Source organism: Solanum lycopersicum, chromosome 8, assembly GCF_036512215.1.
Source record: "Solanum lycopersicum chromosome 8, SLM_r2.1".
NCBI lineage: Eukaryota > Viridiplantae > Streptophyta > Magnoliopsida > Solanales > Solanaceae > Solanum > Solanum lycopersicum.
In genome coordinates this window covers 2,056,847-2,072,744 of record NC_090807.1, presented here as the reverse complement: position 1 = coordinate 2,072,744, position 15,898 = coordinate 2,056,847, and the positions used below count along the sequence as shown (strand labels likewise).

The 15,898-nt window shown below is 28.4% G+C and overlaps 2 protein-coding genes across 2 annotated transcripts; one reads left to right on the top strand and one right to left on the bottom strand.

Annotated features, from left to right (window-relative positions):
* Window positions 1-3,951: 3,951 nt before the first annotated feature.
* On the bottom strand, window positions 3,952-4,911 carry LOC101249387 (tyramine N-feruloyltransferase 4/11). Its single transcript, XM_004244469.5, has one exon. It carries the CDS (start codon window positions 4,766-4,768, stop codon window positions 4,088-4,090), a length of 681 nt encoding a protein of 226 aa, XP_004244517.1. The 5' UTR covers window positions 4,769-4,911; the 3' UTR covers window positions 3,952-4,087.
* Window positions 4,912-10,897: 5,986 nt separating this feature from the next.
* Window positions 10,898-15,312, top strand: LOC101248896 (probable phospholipid hydroperoxide glutathione peroxidase). Its single transcript, XM_004244468.4, has 6 exons — window positions 10,898-11,355; window positions 12,840-12,916; window positions 13,010-13,071; window positions 13,866-13,984; window positions 14,066-14,233; window positions 15,155-15,312. The coding sequence occupies exons 1-6, from the start codon at window positions 11,095-11,097 to the stop codon at window positions 15,182-15,184; spliced, it is 717 nt and encodes a 238-aa protein (XP_004244516.1). The 5' UTR covers window positions 10,898-11,094; the 3' UTR covers window positions 15,185-15,312.
* The last annotated feature ends 586 nt before the right edge of the window (window positions 15,313-15,898 follow it).

The following is a 15,898-nucleotide window of genomic DNA, read 5'->3' as shown; positions in this document are numbered from 1 at the left end:
AAAAACTTTTAGTGACGATTTTTTGGGCTTTTGTGGCGACTATTATCACCGCTAAAGGTCTAGTTCTTTTGTAACGAATCCTAGTTGGCAATGCTTAGGTGGAAGAATTAGTCCCACATGGCTTGCCAAGTCAATAAAAATAGGGAGTGTTAACTCTTGAGGGTATATGTAGTCTCTTAGGATAACAACAGAGACATTTTTTATCCTAAAATATAACTAAGGGTATAAGTGATTAATTTCACTTAGTTCAGGGTAATTTTAACCCTTTTCTGATAATTTAAAAATATTTTTAAGATGATTATAAAGATAGCACCATTTGTCTCTGTAAACGACGTAGTTCCTCAAATTTTCATTAATTTTTTTTTAAAAAAAAAAACATACAAAATCAATTTTTGAAGTGCAAAACTACACTAAATAAAAAGATAAAAATATTTCATTAAATAAAAAAAGATGTGTGATTGAGTAGTAGATTTGTTTATTCTATCCCGCGACTTTTTAAAATCGATAAAAACAAACATACGAAATCAATTATCTCTTAAATATAATCGATTTTATCCTTAATTTTAACCTACTTTTTAATGACGAGGATAAGCAAAATGTGACAAGTAATTTGAGGCCAAATAGAGCCATAATTTTGGTCCAAGCACTAATAAATGCATTTCAAAAGATGTGCAACAAAAATTTGTGACACCTTTACACATCATGAAAATACAAGACAAATAACACAATTTTTTCTTACCTATCTTTGACCTAAATTCCTTTTTATCAACCAAGTATTCTCAACAATGTCAATATGTTACACAAATTAGATGACATTTGTCACTTTTATGCTTAATTAAAACTAGTTTAGTAGGAGTATCACATATGTAGACAAAGTGAAATGAATCATTTTGAAGTATCTAAAACTAGTTTCTTTTCTTGAAAATGAAAGTCAAATTATTTTTGACAATTAATTGGACTTGAAGTAAGTAGTTAGTAGTTAGAGACACTCCAAAATTAAAAGAATTTAGCGACAATAATATAATTATCAAATATGTATATTTATATTCACGTGCTTTATATAAATATCGCTAAAAAACTTAACGATTGTAATGATAGGCAGTAATTCGATTGCAGCTAAATATTTCTAAGAAAATATTATTATCGGTAAATGTCTCTTTTGTTGTAATAAGATAATTTTCACTTGGTTAATATTAATTTGCACCTATAACACCAATTATTAATTTATTGATATTACTCTCACTATCTAATCTTAGATGAGCTCAATATCTCAAATAATGTGATTTTCAAAGACGTATAAGAATTAATTCAAAAATATTAATTTTATAATCAAATATATAAACCCCAAAAATTAAATCAATATATAACATGCCACGTATTAAAACTTGTATTACTTGAAAAATAGAATTGTGACAAAGTATATTTGGATATTTGCACACATAGAAAAATAAAATGGGCAAGCTATATATTTGTACACATAAAATAACTTGATTTCAAATTGATTTGACAATTAAGTCTTTTTTTTTTCTTCTTGATTTTAATTGATCAAGTTTTTTTAATGATTTTGATATTTAGAGTTGACAATGATTAGAAGAGTGTTAAAAGACAATGGCATAGTCACATATAGAAAAGAAAAAACAATTTTTATTGAAAATTATATAAAAGATAATTATATGAATAATATAATTAGTTCATAAAACTATTTTTTATAAGTATAGTCTCATAAGCTAAATCTTAAATTTTCTGAACGAAGTTTATGACTTTTTCACTAGTCAGAGACAAATTAAGAATTTGATTATATAGGTTTTTAACTTTAAGATAACAATTTTCGTTATTAGAAATAAAAGTCTTTCCCACGAATCAATGAAAAAATTATGATATAAACATGATTTTCTCATACATTTTTCGCCATAATGCAAATGAAAAATAAACTTTCTTTTTTTTTACGTGTGAAAACACTTCTTACTAGTATTTTTCTTTCACTAATTTAATCAAAATAAGTGTGAGAATACCCAAAATTTCAATGAAAAGTTAGCTTAGTATGTAATATTTAGTCGCTAGGATACTTTCATGGCCCTATCGTTAAAGGTTCAAGTGTTTTGAAATAAATCACGACCTTTACTTTTTATATACATTTCAAACTAAACAACTCGATAAATTTCAAAATTCAATTGTTTAAACAAAAAAAAACCTAATTTTCCTTATTAAGCATTCAAATGAATTGGGAGGAAAGTAATTAAAATAATTTTTGGCTTCAATATAACTTTTGATAGAATCTAAACATCAAATGATTAAAAAGTCATACACACACAAAAAATATAATTAAAAAATTATAATATATATATACATATATATATATATATATATATATATATATATATTGCTTGTGGAAACTTGATGAGGTGTGATGAAAGATTCTTTCACCAACCCACCTATAGAATGTGTCAAAAGGAAGATAATCTAATCTAGTAGGTATACTTACTTCTTCTTCAAAAATATAATTAAAATATTATATAATATATATTATATAAAAATTAATTATTGCCGCAAAATATGACTTTTGTTAAAGACAAAATTGATTTTTATGTTATACACATCAATCAATGTTGATTGTGTTCACATCCACTTCTTGACAAATGGAAAATTTAATAAGTGGATATGAATTATGTGATGCCTACATTTAAGTTGTTTTTTTTAAAAAAAAAAAAAAAACTCTTTGAATTTTTCTTTTATCAATGTTAATTATACTTTTTTTTTCTTGTATAAATTATTTAATCGCTCATATTATAATTTTCGAATTGTGTCCTGATTAAAGGAACCTACTTTTATATATATTCCTCAATTTTACGATTTAATTTGATCATATTTTACAAATTCTTCGTACTCCTTCAATATAAAATGAGTGAATTTATTGGATTGATTTATTAGTAGTCTTCGTCTTTTTGGGAGAGAGCATGCCCTCGAGAAAAAATTATTCTCTTATATATTCAACATTCCCTATTTACTTAATTAGCGATGGTATAAATTTTATTCAGAATAATATTTTTCAGAACTAATTTTTATAAATAATATTTTTTTTCATACGTAACACCCTAAGTTATGTTCTAAATTTTCTATTGAGTAGAGCTATAATAAGTGTTAAAATCCAAAATTTGAACTTTGGTCAAATGTGTGTAAAATGATATTCTTGGTCATTATTTATCCTTTAGTAAATATTGAAAGAGAGATTAATGTGCATGATACAAAAGAATAAAGTATTAAATAACATCAGTATATATATTGTACAATCCCACGATATAAGATTTTACGAAGATAAAATCTACGCAAACCTTATATCAAGTTACACTTTTTTCATTTATAATATTTTCTTATAAAAACATGACACGTAAACGAGTATTCCTATATGGATAGAGGCGAATCTAGGTTTCGGAGGCTAGAGATGTCATATCATCTAAATGGTAAACGGGTCGGTTCCTTCAGCTTTAGGCTATGATTGGGGTTATTTAATTTTTACGATTTCTATAAATAAATTGATCAATTATACATACACGTAAAACGAACCAGAGTATCTCTCTGGTCTATGGAGATAGTATTAACACATGTTCATGGTGTAGTGCTCAGTATTCCTTCACTTTTAACCAGACGTCTCAAGTTCACATCGCCCGATCGAATACAAAGTTGTCTTTATTAGAGAGCATTTTACCCCAATGTGGAACTTTAATTTCCAACACAAAATCTGAATATAGTAAAAGTTCAATATAGATATCGAACACCGGATAGGAAATTAAACCATGAAAAAAGGAATAGGTTTATTCATCGAACATGTATGAAGCTGCCTTTGTTAGGAAGTGTTCTATCCGCAATATAAAACTTTAATTTCCCACGCGAATCTAAAAATAGTCTAACTTCAATATAGATATCGAACACCAGATAGGAAATTAAACCAGGTAAAAAAAAAAAACACATGTTTATTCATCCAACATTTCCAAACACAAATCAATACATAGTAGTAATAAATATTGCTTTTACAAAATGGAAAAACCAAGAAAAAAAAGTACAAAATAACTTTAAAAAAATATTTTCATGATCAAATGTCCTTATATTTTTGTAATGCATCACCAACCATTTTCCCATACCTAAATTCTTCAAATATTTCAACCCCCATATCAACATAAAAATCATATGATTTTTTATTCCAAACAGCCACAATTCCCTCAACTGATGAAAATCCATTATTTGCAGCAATTGATGCAACTGTCCCAAACAACAATCTCCCCATGCCCAATTTCCTATAACTTTCCCTAAAATAAAGACTTTCGAAATAAATTCCAGCCTTATCATAAAAACACGAATAATTCGCGTAAAAAAATGAATATCCAGCAATATATACGTCGTTCTTATCATTATCATTCATCGAATTGGACTTGAATTCATCGGCTTCTTTGTCTACGACATTTGACCTTAGGTCAAATTCTTTAAGGACGGGCTTAAATTTTTCGTTTTTACTATCGATATCTAAAAAAGGCGTTGGCGATACTTCAAGTAGAAGTATTGAAGGACCATAAAATAGAGGACTAGGGTTTGTTTTATTGAATAAAAGGTCACAAAGGGAAGATTCAGTAGCTTTGTATAGATGAGTGTAATTATGATATTCATGAATTTGGTAAAAAAGTTTGTATATATGATGTATATCATTTTCATTTGCAAGTCTAACTCTAACATAAACTTTTTCAGTAATTGTGAGGGGGTTGTTATCAATTGTAGACATATTGATAATAATAATAATAATAATAATAATAATAATAATAATAGATGGATTAAGGAAAAAAAATTGGAAGTGTTTTTGATTTTGGTTATGATGAGATATGTTTGAATGAATATGGTTATTTATAGTTGAAAATTTTGTGTTATTTTTTTGTGGTTGTTGGTGGAAGAAAAGTATATAAAGTTTAAAGTATGAGGCTTATTCATGATGTGCAAGTTAGTGTGTGTTTGGTACGGAGAAAAATCTTTTAAATTATTTATGATGTAATTTGGTGTATAAAATATTTCGGTAAACAAGTTTTTCGTAAGTGTAAAAAATGATTTCTGTGATGAAAGTAGGGATGACAGATTTTATAAGTAACATTGTAAGTTCATTGCCTGCTCGTTATTTTTCATCATCACACCTCTAAACCTTCATTCCCTAACTCAGCATGTTCACGTAATATTTTTCTAGATTGTGAAATGATAAATTTACGTATTTTTGTATAGAATAAATTTTTTCGTGAAAAATATTTTTCTTCGTATCGAATACCGAGAGAAAAGTTGAATTTGGTTGAGTTGGTGAAAGGTGAGTAGTGAGTACCATGTCCACGTACTTTGCTGGCTTATCATATTTTTCTATTACTTAAATAAATTTGTTTTGAAAGGGACCATAAAATAGTTCTCCTTTTAATATTATTTTTTTTGGGGAAATCAGAAAGCTATTTTATATTTTATTTGTTAATTTATTAAATATTAAAGAGAAATATAAAAGGAAAAAAAGTATAAATATACCAATAAATTATTGTAAATTTTATGAAGATATATTCTCCGTCATATTTCTGAGATATTGGTACTCTTGCCGTTCAAAGCTTCATAATTTTATTAATCGACTCAACATTTATTAAATATTGAATCGACAAATAAGATTATGTCACGTGTTTTTATTTAGTCTTCTGTTAAAGAGAAGAGTACATTTACCCTGATTTTTGAACGCCAAAGACCTCAATGTATGAAAAGTATGACGGAGGATATAAATATACCATTTATGATTATTCGAGACTGTATTTATGTATTTTTTTCATATAAAAATGAGGCACAGAGAGTTGAAACTAGTTGATTGACTTAGCATGTGGTATTTAATAGTATTAAAGATGTTTTGATGTTGAGATTAGGCAAAATTATTTTCTGTTTTTTCTAGTTACTAAATTTATTTAGCACTTTTTTTTTTTTGTAAAAGACACTATCAAATTCCTTTTTTTATCGGGACATTATTTTTCGACGTCATTAAATTTATCGAACTTTTTAATATATAATCAATGAATATTTGTCGTTTTAATTTAGTCAAATGGAGACAACATTCTACAAAGAGTATCATCGGACACTATATTCTTTATCACCATCATCATTAGTATCGAAAGAAAAATATCATCAATATATAGAAGTTTGTTATCAAGTGAAAATAGTGCAAAATAAATATCTACTTGGAACCTCAACAATAACACCACCAAAGTGACATACAAGAATTGTGATAACTAGCAAAAATTATTTACGAAAAATCGTACGTCATTAAATACAGTTCGTTAATAAATTCAATCGTGCAAACTTTATAAAATATATATATATAGTGTATAAGTTATTTACAAAGTTAACAAGAAACAAGTAGTTGTGAGACCTTGGATATGAGATTGTCTTGAGCGTTTTATTTCTTAATGTGAATTTTCTGATACAAATATAAATACAGTTTAATTTTAATGTAAATATCAAAAATCAAGTGAAAAATAAACTTTCTGATATGAACTAGATATTGTCTAACTTTAATATCGATATCGAAAATTAGGCGAAAATGAAAAGAAAATAGTTGTGAGACATTTTCTTCTAATGTGAGAAAATGGTCAAACAATCAAACCTACCACTTACCTACCTATCACTATAATTGACTAATGATATAAAAAAATCAACCTGCAACCATCAAAGTTTGGTGGAATGGATAACATATTTGTTTTATGGATAGACGGAATGAGAATTTAAATTAATTTTTATAGATTTTAAATTTTAAAATGGTAAAATTAAGAGTTAATAATTAAGTATTGAATTCATATATAACTTTTAATTTCGCTCCGTTATTATTATCTGACTAGAAATTTTAAGTTGAAACCCAAAAATATAAATGTACTGATAACAAAATTCTTTTTTTCAATGAATTTTACATAATACAAGTATAAATTAATTACCTATCTATCACTACAAGTCATCAACTATATATTAATAATAAATATCATATTGATATGGTCCAAGCAATGTTTGATGAGAATGGTATTTTCATTACAAAATCTACTAATAATACTATAGGAAAACTCATTTTTAATGTCCTAGAATTTTGATTTGGTCTCGATCCTATATTAATTTCTATGGTAAAAAAAAATAAAAAATATATATATATATATATATATATATCCTTAGTCAATTTTCTTTTTCCTATTTATATCGTACGATTCAAATTTCGAGAGTCAAATTTTATAAGTAATCTTTTACTATAAATGATTGAATAAACAAAAGGAGGACTTTCAAAAATAACAGATCCAGCTGCTCTCCATTTCTCTTCTCTCCATTTTCCCCAAGTTCTAGTTTAGACTGGAGACACTTGTCATAGTTTAGAATTAATGATTGAGATCTAATTAATTAAAACAAAATCCTAACCATAGTTATTTACTTGCTTATATTTACTTCTTAAATATATTTGCAATCCAACAATTTTAAATTTACATTATAGTTTTCATAAAATTTTATTACATAACTTAAAATTATTTCTCACTCCCTAAATAGAGTGCATATTGCTCTGTAGATATTATAGCTCTTAATACTCTATCAGAAAAATAGAAACGTTTAATTGTATTATAATTTTTTTTACAAAAAAAAAGTAAAAATATTTAGTAAAATTTTAAATGTATATGTAGGAAGTAAAGAAAAGTTTTTACTTTTTAGTATATTTAAGAAAAATATAAAGTATTGTAAAAATATTTAACAAGTAAATATATGGAAGTAAATAATTATTGTTAGGACTTTATATTAACCAATCAAATCTCAACCATTAATTCTAAACTATTATATGCGTCTCCAATCCAAACTAGAACTTGGAAAAAATGGAAAGAAAAGAAATAGAGAGGAGCCGAATCCTTTTTGACTATATGTGTTTAGATTTAATTAGAGATCTACAACTATAGTTTGCTTAATTACGATTTGTAATTAAATGATAAAAGAGTAAAAGAGATGAGCGAGATTAGAAAAGGGAGGAGAGAGGGGACAAAGAAAAGAGAGAGGCGAATCGTATTTGTTTATCGGCTAAATAATTATCCATGTACGTATATTTATAACCAAAAATAATAATTTTAATTTTAAAACCACATATAAAATAAAATTAAATAAACCACTCGATCATACCTGACTTCGCTTTGTGTACATATGTCTTAGGTCAACAATTAGGCACTTGTCTCTACGTTTGGACAAATATTACCAAACAAACATCTTGCAAATTGCAAGACACATTGACTTTTTCTACTCAATTTGGTGAAATAGTCAAACTTAAAAACTTACCAACTTTACCAACATCATCTTATTATTTTAATAATTACAATATTCGACATGCAGGCCAATGAAAATTGGGAAGAAATACGTATGACCTACTATTAAGTAAGGTTTATATTTTATAAAAACACCCATCATTTATTAGTATTGTCGACAAGTTTGAGAAAACACCATAAAGACACGTATTCGACTTATGTAATAGTATTGAATAGTTGAAGTGAAGAATAACTCTTTGAATAGTTATGCTTAATGGAACTATAAAAATGAAATCGTTGAGAATATTTGTACACTTACGGATCAAAAAAATAATTGAAAAATTGACATCGTAAAATCTACCAGAAGATTGAAGGAATACATTAAAAAAAAAATAGGTTCTATCACAAAAGAGTTTACGTATTAGAAGATTTTCACTGAATTGTAATGTTGTTGCAATCTTAATTCAGTAAGTTATAAATTGATTCAGGGTATTTGTCTTCAGTTAAGATAACACGAAGATTTGGGGACACGTGATTGAGAGATTCATGTTGACGTTTAGGAATTAGAGTTAGTTCTTAAAATTGCAAAAGTTATTAGTCTGAATTTATAACTTTTGAAGTAGGTTTGGTGATATATATGAGATTGTTGATGCTTAGGAATTAGAGTTAATTCCTTAGGTTATATAAATTGTAACCTTAAATTATTGAGGCTTAATGATTTAGTGAAATTGAAGTGAAATCATGTAGGAATACAAATCGTGATAATTTACACCTTTTGCTTTGAATGTTTTTCACGTAAAACATTATGCTCTTTACTTATTATCTTTATTGTTTGCTGAAAAATATTAGACAATCAATTCTTCATTTAACTGAAAAGTTATGTTAAGACATTAAACTCTACGTCATGTAGAGTATTACAAACTTATAATTATTTTTGATAATTTTGAATACTTATGGAAATATATTATATTTCTTTTTTAAAAATTAAATATTTTTTTCAAAAACTATAGCTAAACATGTGATAGTCCAAGTATATATGTTGTCTTAGAGAATAATTGTTCCCTCTAATTACACCAAAACAACATACTTGGGCCATAGCCCATTAGAGGAAGACTGATTGTTATATTGGGCCAATATGAACATTAGTGAAGCCCAAGAAACTTTAATATATTGAGTTGGAGGAATTGGATTGCTTGCTTATATAAATCTCGCTAGTTTAAGAGTTAATTACTTAAATATATTTTAGTTTGTAATATTATGTATTTTATCACATTTTGGTGTGTTTAGATATATTTTAATACGTTCATATACATGTATTTTGAGATATATGAAGTCAAATTTTGGGTGTAATTTGTTTTATATATATTGTATACAAGTGGATGCGCTCCCTCTGTTGCATCTTTCTCATCATTCTCTTATGTATCTGGTACGTCAGATACATGCGAAATATGCCATATACACATATTTAGTGTGTATCAAATGTATTCGCCTGGATCTAAGATACATTTGTCTTTCTCCCTATTTTAGTGTATATGATAGCTAATATACATATATCTAAGTGTATTATATTCAATATCTGTTAGAAAACTTTTAATTAGTAGTAAGATACGTAATATTTTTAAAATATAGATAATAATAATATATACATGATAGTGAAGTATGTCTAATTATGTACTACATCTATCAAATTTTAATCGTCATAGTTTCTTTTTTTGGTCAAACTATAAATATTTTGACTAATATTTTACGATGCATTTTTATCATATTGGTATATAAAAATGCAATATTGTATTTTTTTGTATAATTCTAAAATATTTATTTTTAAAAAAAATATCAAATTAATATAATTTAATTTAACTTTAAAAATCAATCAAATTAACTTTTAAAAAATATAATACGATAAATAACCCAAACATATTTTGAACTTCAATTCTTACTTTTTAAAATCTAACTTCTCAAAAATATTTTATAATCTATAAATAAGCACTAGCTAAATAATTATTATCTCAAAAAAAAACATAAGAAAAGAGAGGCTTGTGAATTTTTTATTTTTTATTTTTAAAGAAGTGATGGTAAGGAATCAACCACGTCATTCTCCAAACTAGGGCTATTTAAATTTTTTTTTGTTTTTTTATCTCACGTGATTATTTTTGAATCATGTTAATTATAGAGTAGATGGATTGAAAATTTAAATTCTTAAGAAGTTCCATCTTTTTCAAAGTAATTAATTAAAGATATAACAAATAAATTTATTTTTATCATTTCTTAATTTATCAAAATAAGCAACTAATTACGATAAAAAAGAATATCTCTATTAAAACTAGACTAATTTTTGAATTTGAATAGAGAAATATCATATTGAGAAAAACAATCTCTAGAAAGGTGAATTCGAATCCGAGAAATCTCATATCGAGATAACATAGAAGACAACAACGGTGAATTCGTAGGCAGAAAACTCAAGGCTCAAAACATCTAATTATAAATAAAAATAATATTATTATTCCGTCACGATCCTTATTGGTTAGGCCATTTCTGATTAATCAGACTCTAATATCGTAATGTTCATAAACCAACCACGTGGTTCATTATATTTCACTTTCATGTAACATGTTCAATAAATTAACTCAACCAATAAAATTAAATTGGCCTAAATAAATCTCCACATCATAGTTTTAATTTCCATATAAATATTTTTATTTTTTTTTATCATTTCTTGAAGAATCCATAGTCACCAAATTCAGTGTTGTTCTTCAAATTTAGGTTTTGTAAAATCTGAAATCCAAACACCCAAATGGCTTCTTTTGCTTCTTCTTCAACTTTTTCACCAATTTGTACCTTTTTTTCTAAACCAAAATTGAATCTTTACTGTAACTCTTCTTCTTCTTCTTCTTACAAACCCACTTGTAATTCTTCCAAATCTTCATTTTTCCAAAATGGGTTTTCTTTGTTAACAGCTAAATCATTTGGGTCTTCATTGAAATCTAAGAATATGGCCAATACCATCTATGCTAGAGCTGCTACTGAGAAGACTATTTATGACTTCACTGTTAAGGTCTTTATATATTTTTTTAATCTATACATTTAAAGACTATAAATATGTTAAAGTTGCAGTTTTTTTGGGTGGAACTGTTTCTTTTTTTTTTTGATTCGTACTTTTTTTTTATTGAGGGATAAGGAATTACTAATTCCGAGATTAATTTTAGGGTGAATTTATTTCATGTTTAGTTGAAATAGGATAAAATCGTGAAATAATTTATCCCGGGGTTATAGTGTTTATTACATATAGAGGGGATAACTAATGTCGAGATTAATTTTAGGATGAGTTTATCGCATGTCTTGTTGGGATAAAATGGCGGGATAACTTATTTTAGGATTGTAGTGTTATTTTTGTCTGACATTGAGGGTGTTGTTTACTATGCGGGATGAAGTTTGGGATAAAATTTATATTGTGTTTGATTAACGGTATCGATAGAATTTAAGTTGAATCTAGCATCCAATTTAAAGTGATTATTTTAATTATTATGTTTACTTGATGGGTGTGAATTTCCATAGTGAAAATAGTTGAAGAAAATAAACCTCAAAGAGTTCTAGGTAGTGTTACCAAAGGTTCGCTTAAAGCGCGCTGAAGCTAGGGTCAAAACATGTTGAAACACTTATTGTGTGCTTTTAGTGTCGTCGTCAACTTTGTAAGGCATACTTTTCCATGCTAAATGAGCCTCTTCTGTAGAGGCAATGCTAAATAATTGATATTTCATTTTATCATAAGAAAGTTTCAATTTTTTTGTTTCATTCATGTTTAAAATTATTAGTCTTGGATTAAACATGTATGTTTATAAGTTTTTCTACCTTTGCGCCTTTTTTCATTGAAGCTCGTATGTTACCTGAGCTTTGTGCTTAAAGCCCCAAAGAGTTTTTTTTGATAACATTGGTTCTAGGCTGCACATATTCCCTGTTGGAAATTGGTATAAGCTGTTAGGATTACTGGAAATAATGTCATACACTGAGATGTTTATCTCTTTCTGTTGAATGCCTTAATCAAGTGATTGGAGCAAGTGTTTTTTTATGAGAAGGAGATATCAGTTTCACACCTATTTGTTGATGACACACTGATATTTTCCAAGCCCGTTCGAGATAGATTTGTGCACATTGTATTTTAGGCTGTATATGCAGTGTGCATTGAGAAAGTCAAAGTTAATGCCACAAGAGATGTGCATAGGCATACATGAACTCACATTTCTGAGGGGATTCTAGGTAGTCGATTAGGGGGGCAGGAGAGGTGGGGGAGGGGGGGTGACCGATAGCCGGTGGTGATACAGATATTCGTAAAATGAATGATGGGGTGGAATAGATGGTATTTTTCTAGACAAGGGAGAGGGAGAACACTTAAAATTATACTACCTGTCCAGTGTCACCGCGTACTTATGCACTTGTTTTCTATCCCAACAACTATTTGCAAAACATTTGAAGATAATTTAGATTGAAGTTCTTTAACCAAGCAAAATGGATTTGTTTCCTTGTGTTTATGTCTTGATGCAGGATATTGATGGCAAAGATGTTCCACTTAGCACATTTAAGGGAAAGGTTCTTCTAATTGTCAACGTTGCTTCCAGATGGTACTTTCTCCTCCATTTCTGACTGTTTGTTTAAGCTTCAGCTAATTTTACCATAGTTTAGTGATCTGACTGGAGAAACTGGTTTGGATTCAGTGGCTTGACGACATCAAATTACACAGAGCTCTCTTCTGTGTATGAGAAGTATAAAAATCAAGGTGAGTCGCATGCTTTATGATTCAATATGTTGGATCTCTGTAAACTTCTTGAAATGGCAATGCTTCTCCTGAACATGTATTATTTCGTTGTGCTGCTTATTTTTATTCTACTCATAAGAAAGATAGCCAGTGATACTAACATGTGCACAACAACTACATGAAAATTGAATGGCGTAAGCCGTAATGATAGCTTTCAAAACTATTCCTGTTACTAATAATAGAATAGTTTCTCCCAGTGATAAATTTTGTTTATAAAAGGAGTCGATGAACTATAACGTCATGATGAATCATAGATCCTTTTCCAATTTAATTTTCTAGGAACCGACGAATAGATCAAATATGTTCTCAAGTTTTTGTAGCATTTCAACTTCAACTTCCCTTATTTAAGATGCTGTCTTGAGTTGATGGTATATGTTCCTTCGTAAATGCTTGAGGAACAGTAAATTTGATGATTTACTAGTCGGGCTGTAATCGTTATGTAATAAAAGGCATAGTTTCATTGAGCTAAAGGGTATCTACAAAGTCAGGTATATAGCCAGTCAAAAAAACTCGTATTAACTGCTATCTCATAGATCATGTAGCTTTCTACTCGAGTCACCAAAAAGACATCGGATGCCTCTCTAGTAGCATCCGTGATGAGACATCTTATTAGCAAGTACATTTTATATTTTCGTTGCACTACTGGCTTAAATTATGTATTAATTTTGAACGATTTCTGTTATTGCATAACTATTGAATATGTACTGTTTATGCGATGCATATTCTTCCAACTTAGTTGATCACATTCCTTGCAGGACTTGAGATTCTTGCTTTTCCATGTAATCAGTTTGGGGCTCAAGAGCCAGGATCGAATCCGGAGATTAAACAGTTTGCTTGCACACGGTTTAAAGCTGAATTCCCAATATTTGACAAGGTTTGCATTTACTTCCCCTGCATATAATGTCGACGGAGTGCCATACTGGTATAATCAAAGGACTAATAAGATATGAAACAGGTCGACGTGAATGGCCCGAACACAGCACCAGTTTACCAGTTCCTAAAATCAAGTGCAGGAGGATTTTTAGGTGATCTGGTTAAGTGGAACTTTGAGAAGTTTCTTGTGGACAAAAATGGTAAAGTTGTTGAGAGGTATCCACCAACGACGTCGCCTTTACAAATCGAGGTACTCACTCTTTTACCTCGTTTCTTTTATATATACAATATTTGAAGTCATGGAAGTTCCATAATTGGTTTTAAACCTGCTGTGATATAGTTGAAACGACTTTGATAAAACTTTTAATTTCGAGTAAATAGAAGGGAGAAAAAGAGAGGGGGATACTAATAATAAGAGAAGAGAAGAGTGTAGAGCGAGACATAGTATTTTAGTATCAAACCAGTCAATCAACATCAACGACATACCCAGTATACTAATAATTTCGATGATTGGTTCACTTTTCATTATATGTTTTACCTACATGTGTCCGTCTTAACCCCCCAGTGTATAGTAAAACTCTGCCTCCCAACCTTACCTAGTACTATCATCTCATACGAGTTCTCTCTAGAAGCCCGGTAAAATGATCATAACCTTCGACCTGATTTGCATCTACTTCACTATGAGCTTGCTGAATGAAAATGCATTAACTCTACCTCGCTTCTGGTTAATCCCCGATTCACAAAAGGAAAACGAACATGAACGTGCTTTTACAGTTTGTTTTCGACACAACACAGTTCTTGAGTGCATTTCTATATGTCCAGATAGGAAGAAAGTATTAGGAAAGTTTTCATCTGTTTACACCTTTCGTTGAGCTGAGGGCCTATCAGAAACAACCTCTGATGTAGAAGTAAGTTCTGCGTACATTCTACCTTCACTAGACTCCACATGCAGTACTACACTTGGTGATCTGTTTAAGCCTCGGTGAGGTACCTATGCTGGTGGGAAGTAACAAGTACCTCGTAGAATATTTGAGGTGCATAAGTTAGTTCGAACGTCACCAGTTAGTTAAAAACAATTATCTTCTAAAAAAAATTTCAATCATCTGCATTTATAGATTATGTTGTTTTCTTCTGTTGCCAAGTAATGTTTTTGTTTTTTAATCTATTGCAGAAAGATATTCAGAAACTTTTGGCTGCTTAAATTTGTGCTTTTTATGTACATATATGAGAGGAAAATGAGATGAAGCCTCTTATGTGTTTACAATTAAATGTTTTCACTCTCAACTTTTGCTTATAAAAATAAATATGAGAAAAAGGCTATTTGTGAAATTCAGCTAATTATATATAGTAGCCTCTTTTTAAATAGTTACTTCCGTTCCTATTTAATTGTCCATATTTTTTATTTCACGTCCTTAAAAAAATTATGTAAGTTTATTATTTTAGTTTTCTCTTTAACGTCAAGTCTTCAATCAATGAACATAAATTAATTTATTTTGATGAATTAAGCAAGGGTTTGCCTTTTGGATCGAGGTTGTCGCACCGGGCTTGCTTATTGTACTGGTTTGTGAGTTATTGCATAGAACCGTGATTTTACCTTGTGCGCACCTAAAGGGTAGCGACTGCGGATTTTCGTTATCATCATAAAAAATGAAATAAAAATTAATCAATGAACATGAATTAATTATTTAGTTTTTCGATGTTAAATTAATGCATATTTTCAATGGTAAAAGAGGAAGAATAGTGTCATTGATGCATTGGTTTTGTGAAATGACAAAATATTATTACCTCTATCCATTTTTAATTGTCATATTGTGTTTTTTTATAGTAAAATTTGACTAATTTTTAAAATTAAATTAGATTATATTAATCCAATATTTTAAACAAAAAATACGATAAATTGTAATTTTCGCGTATT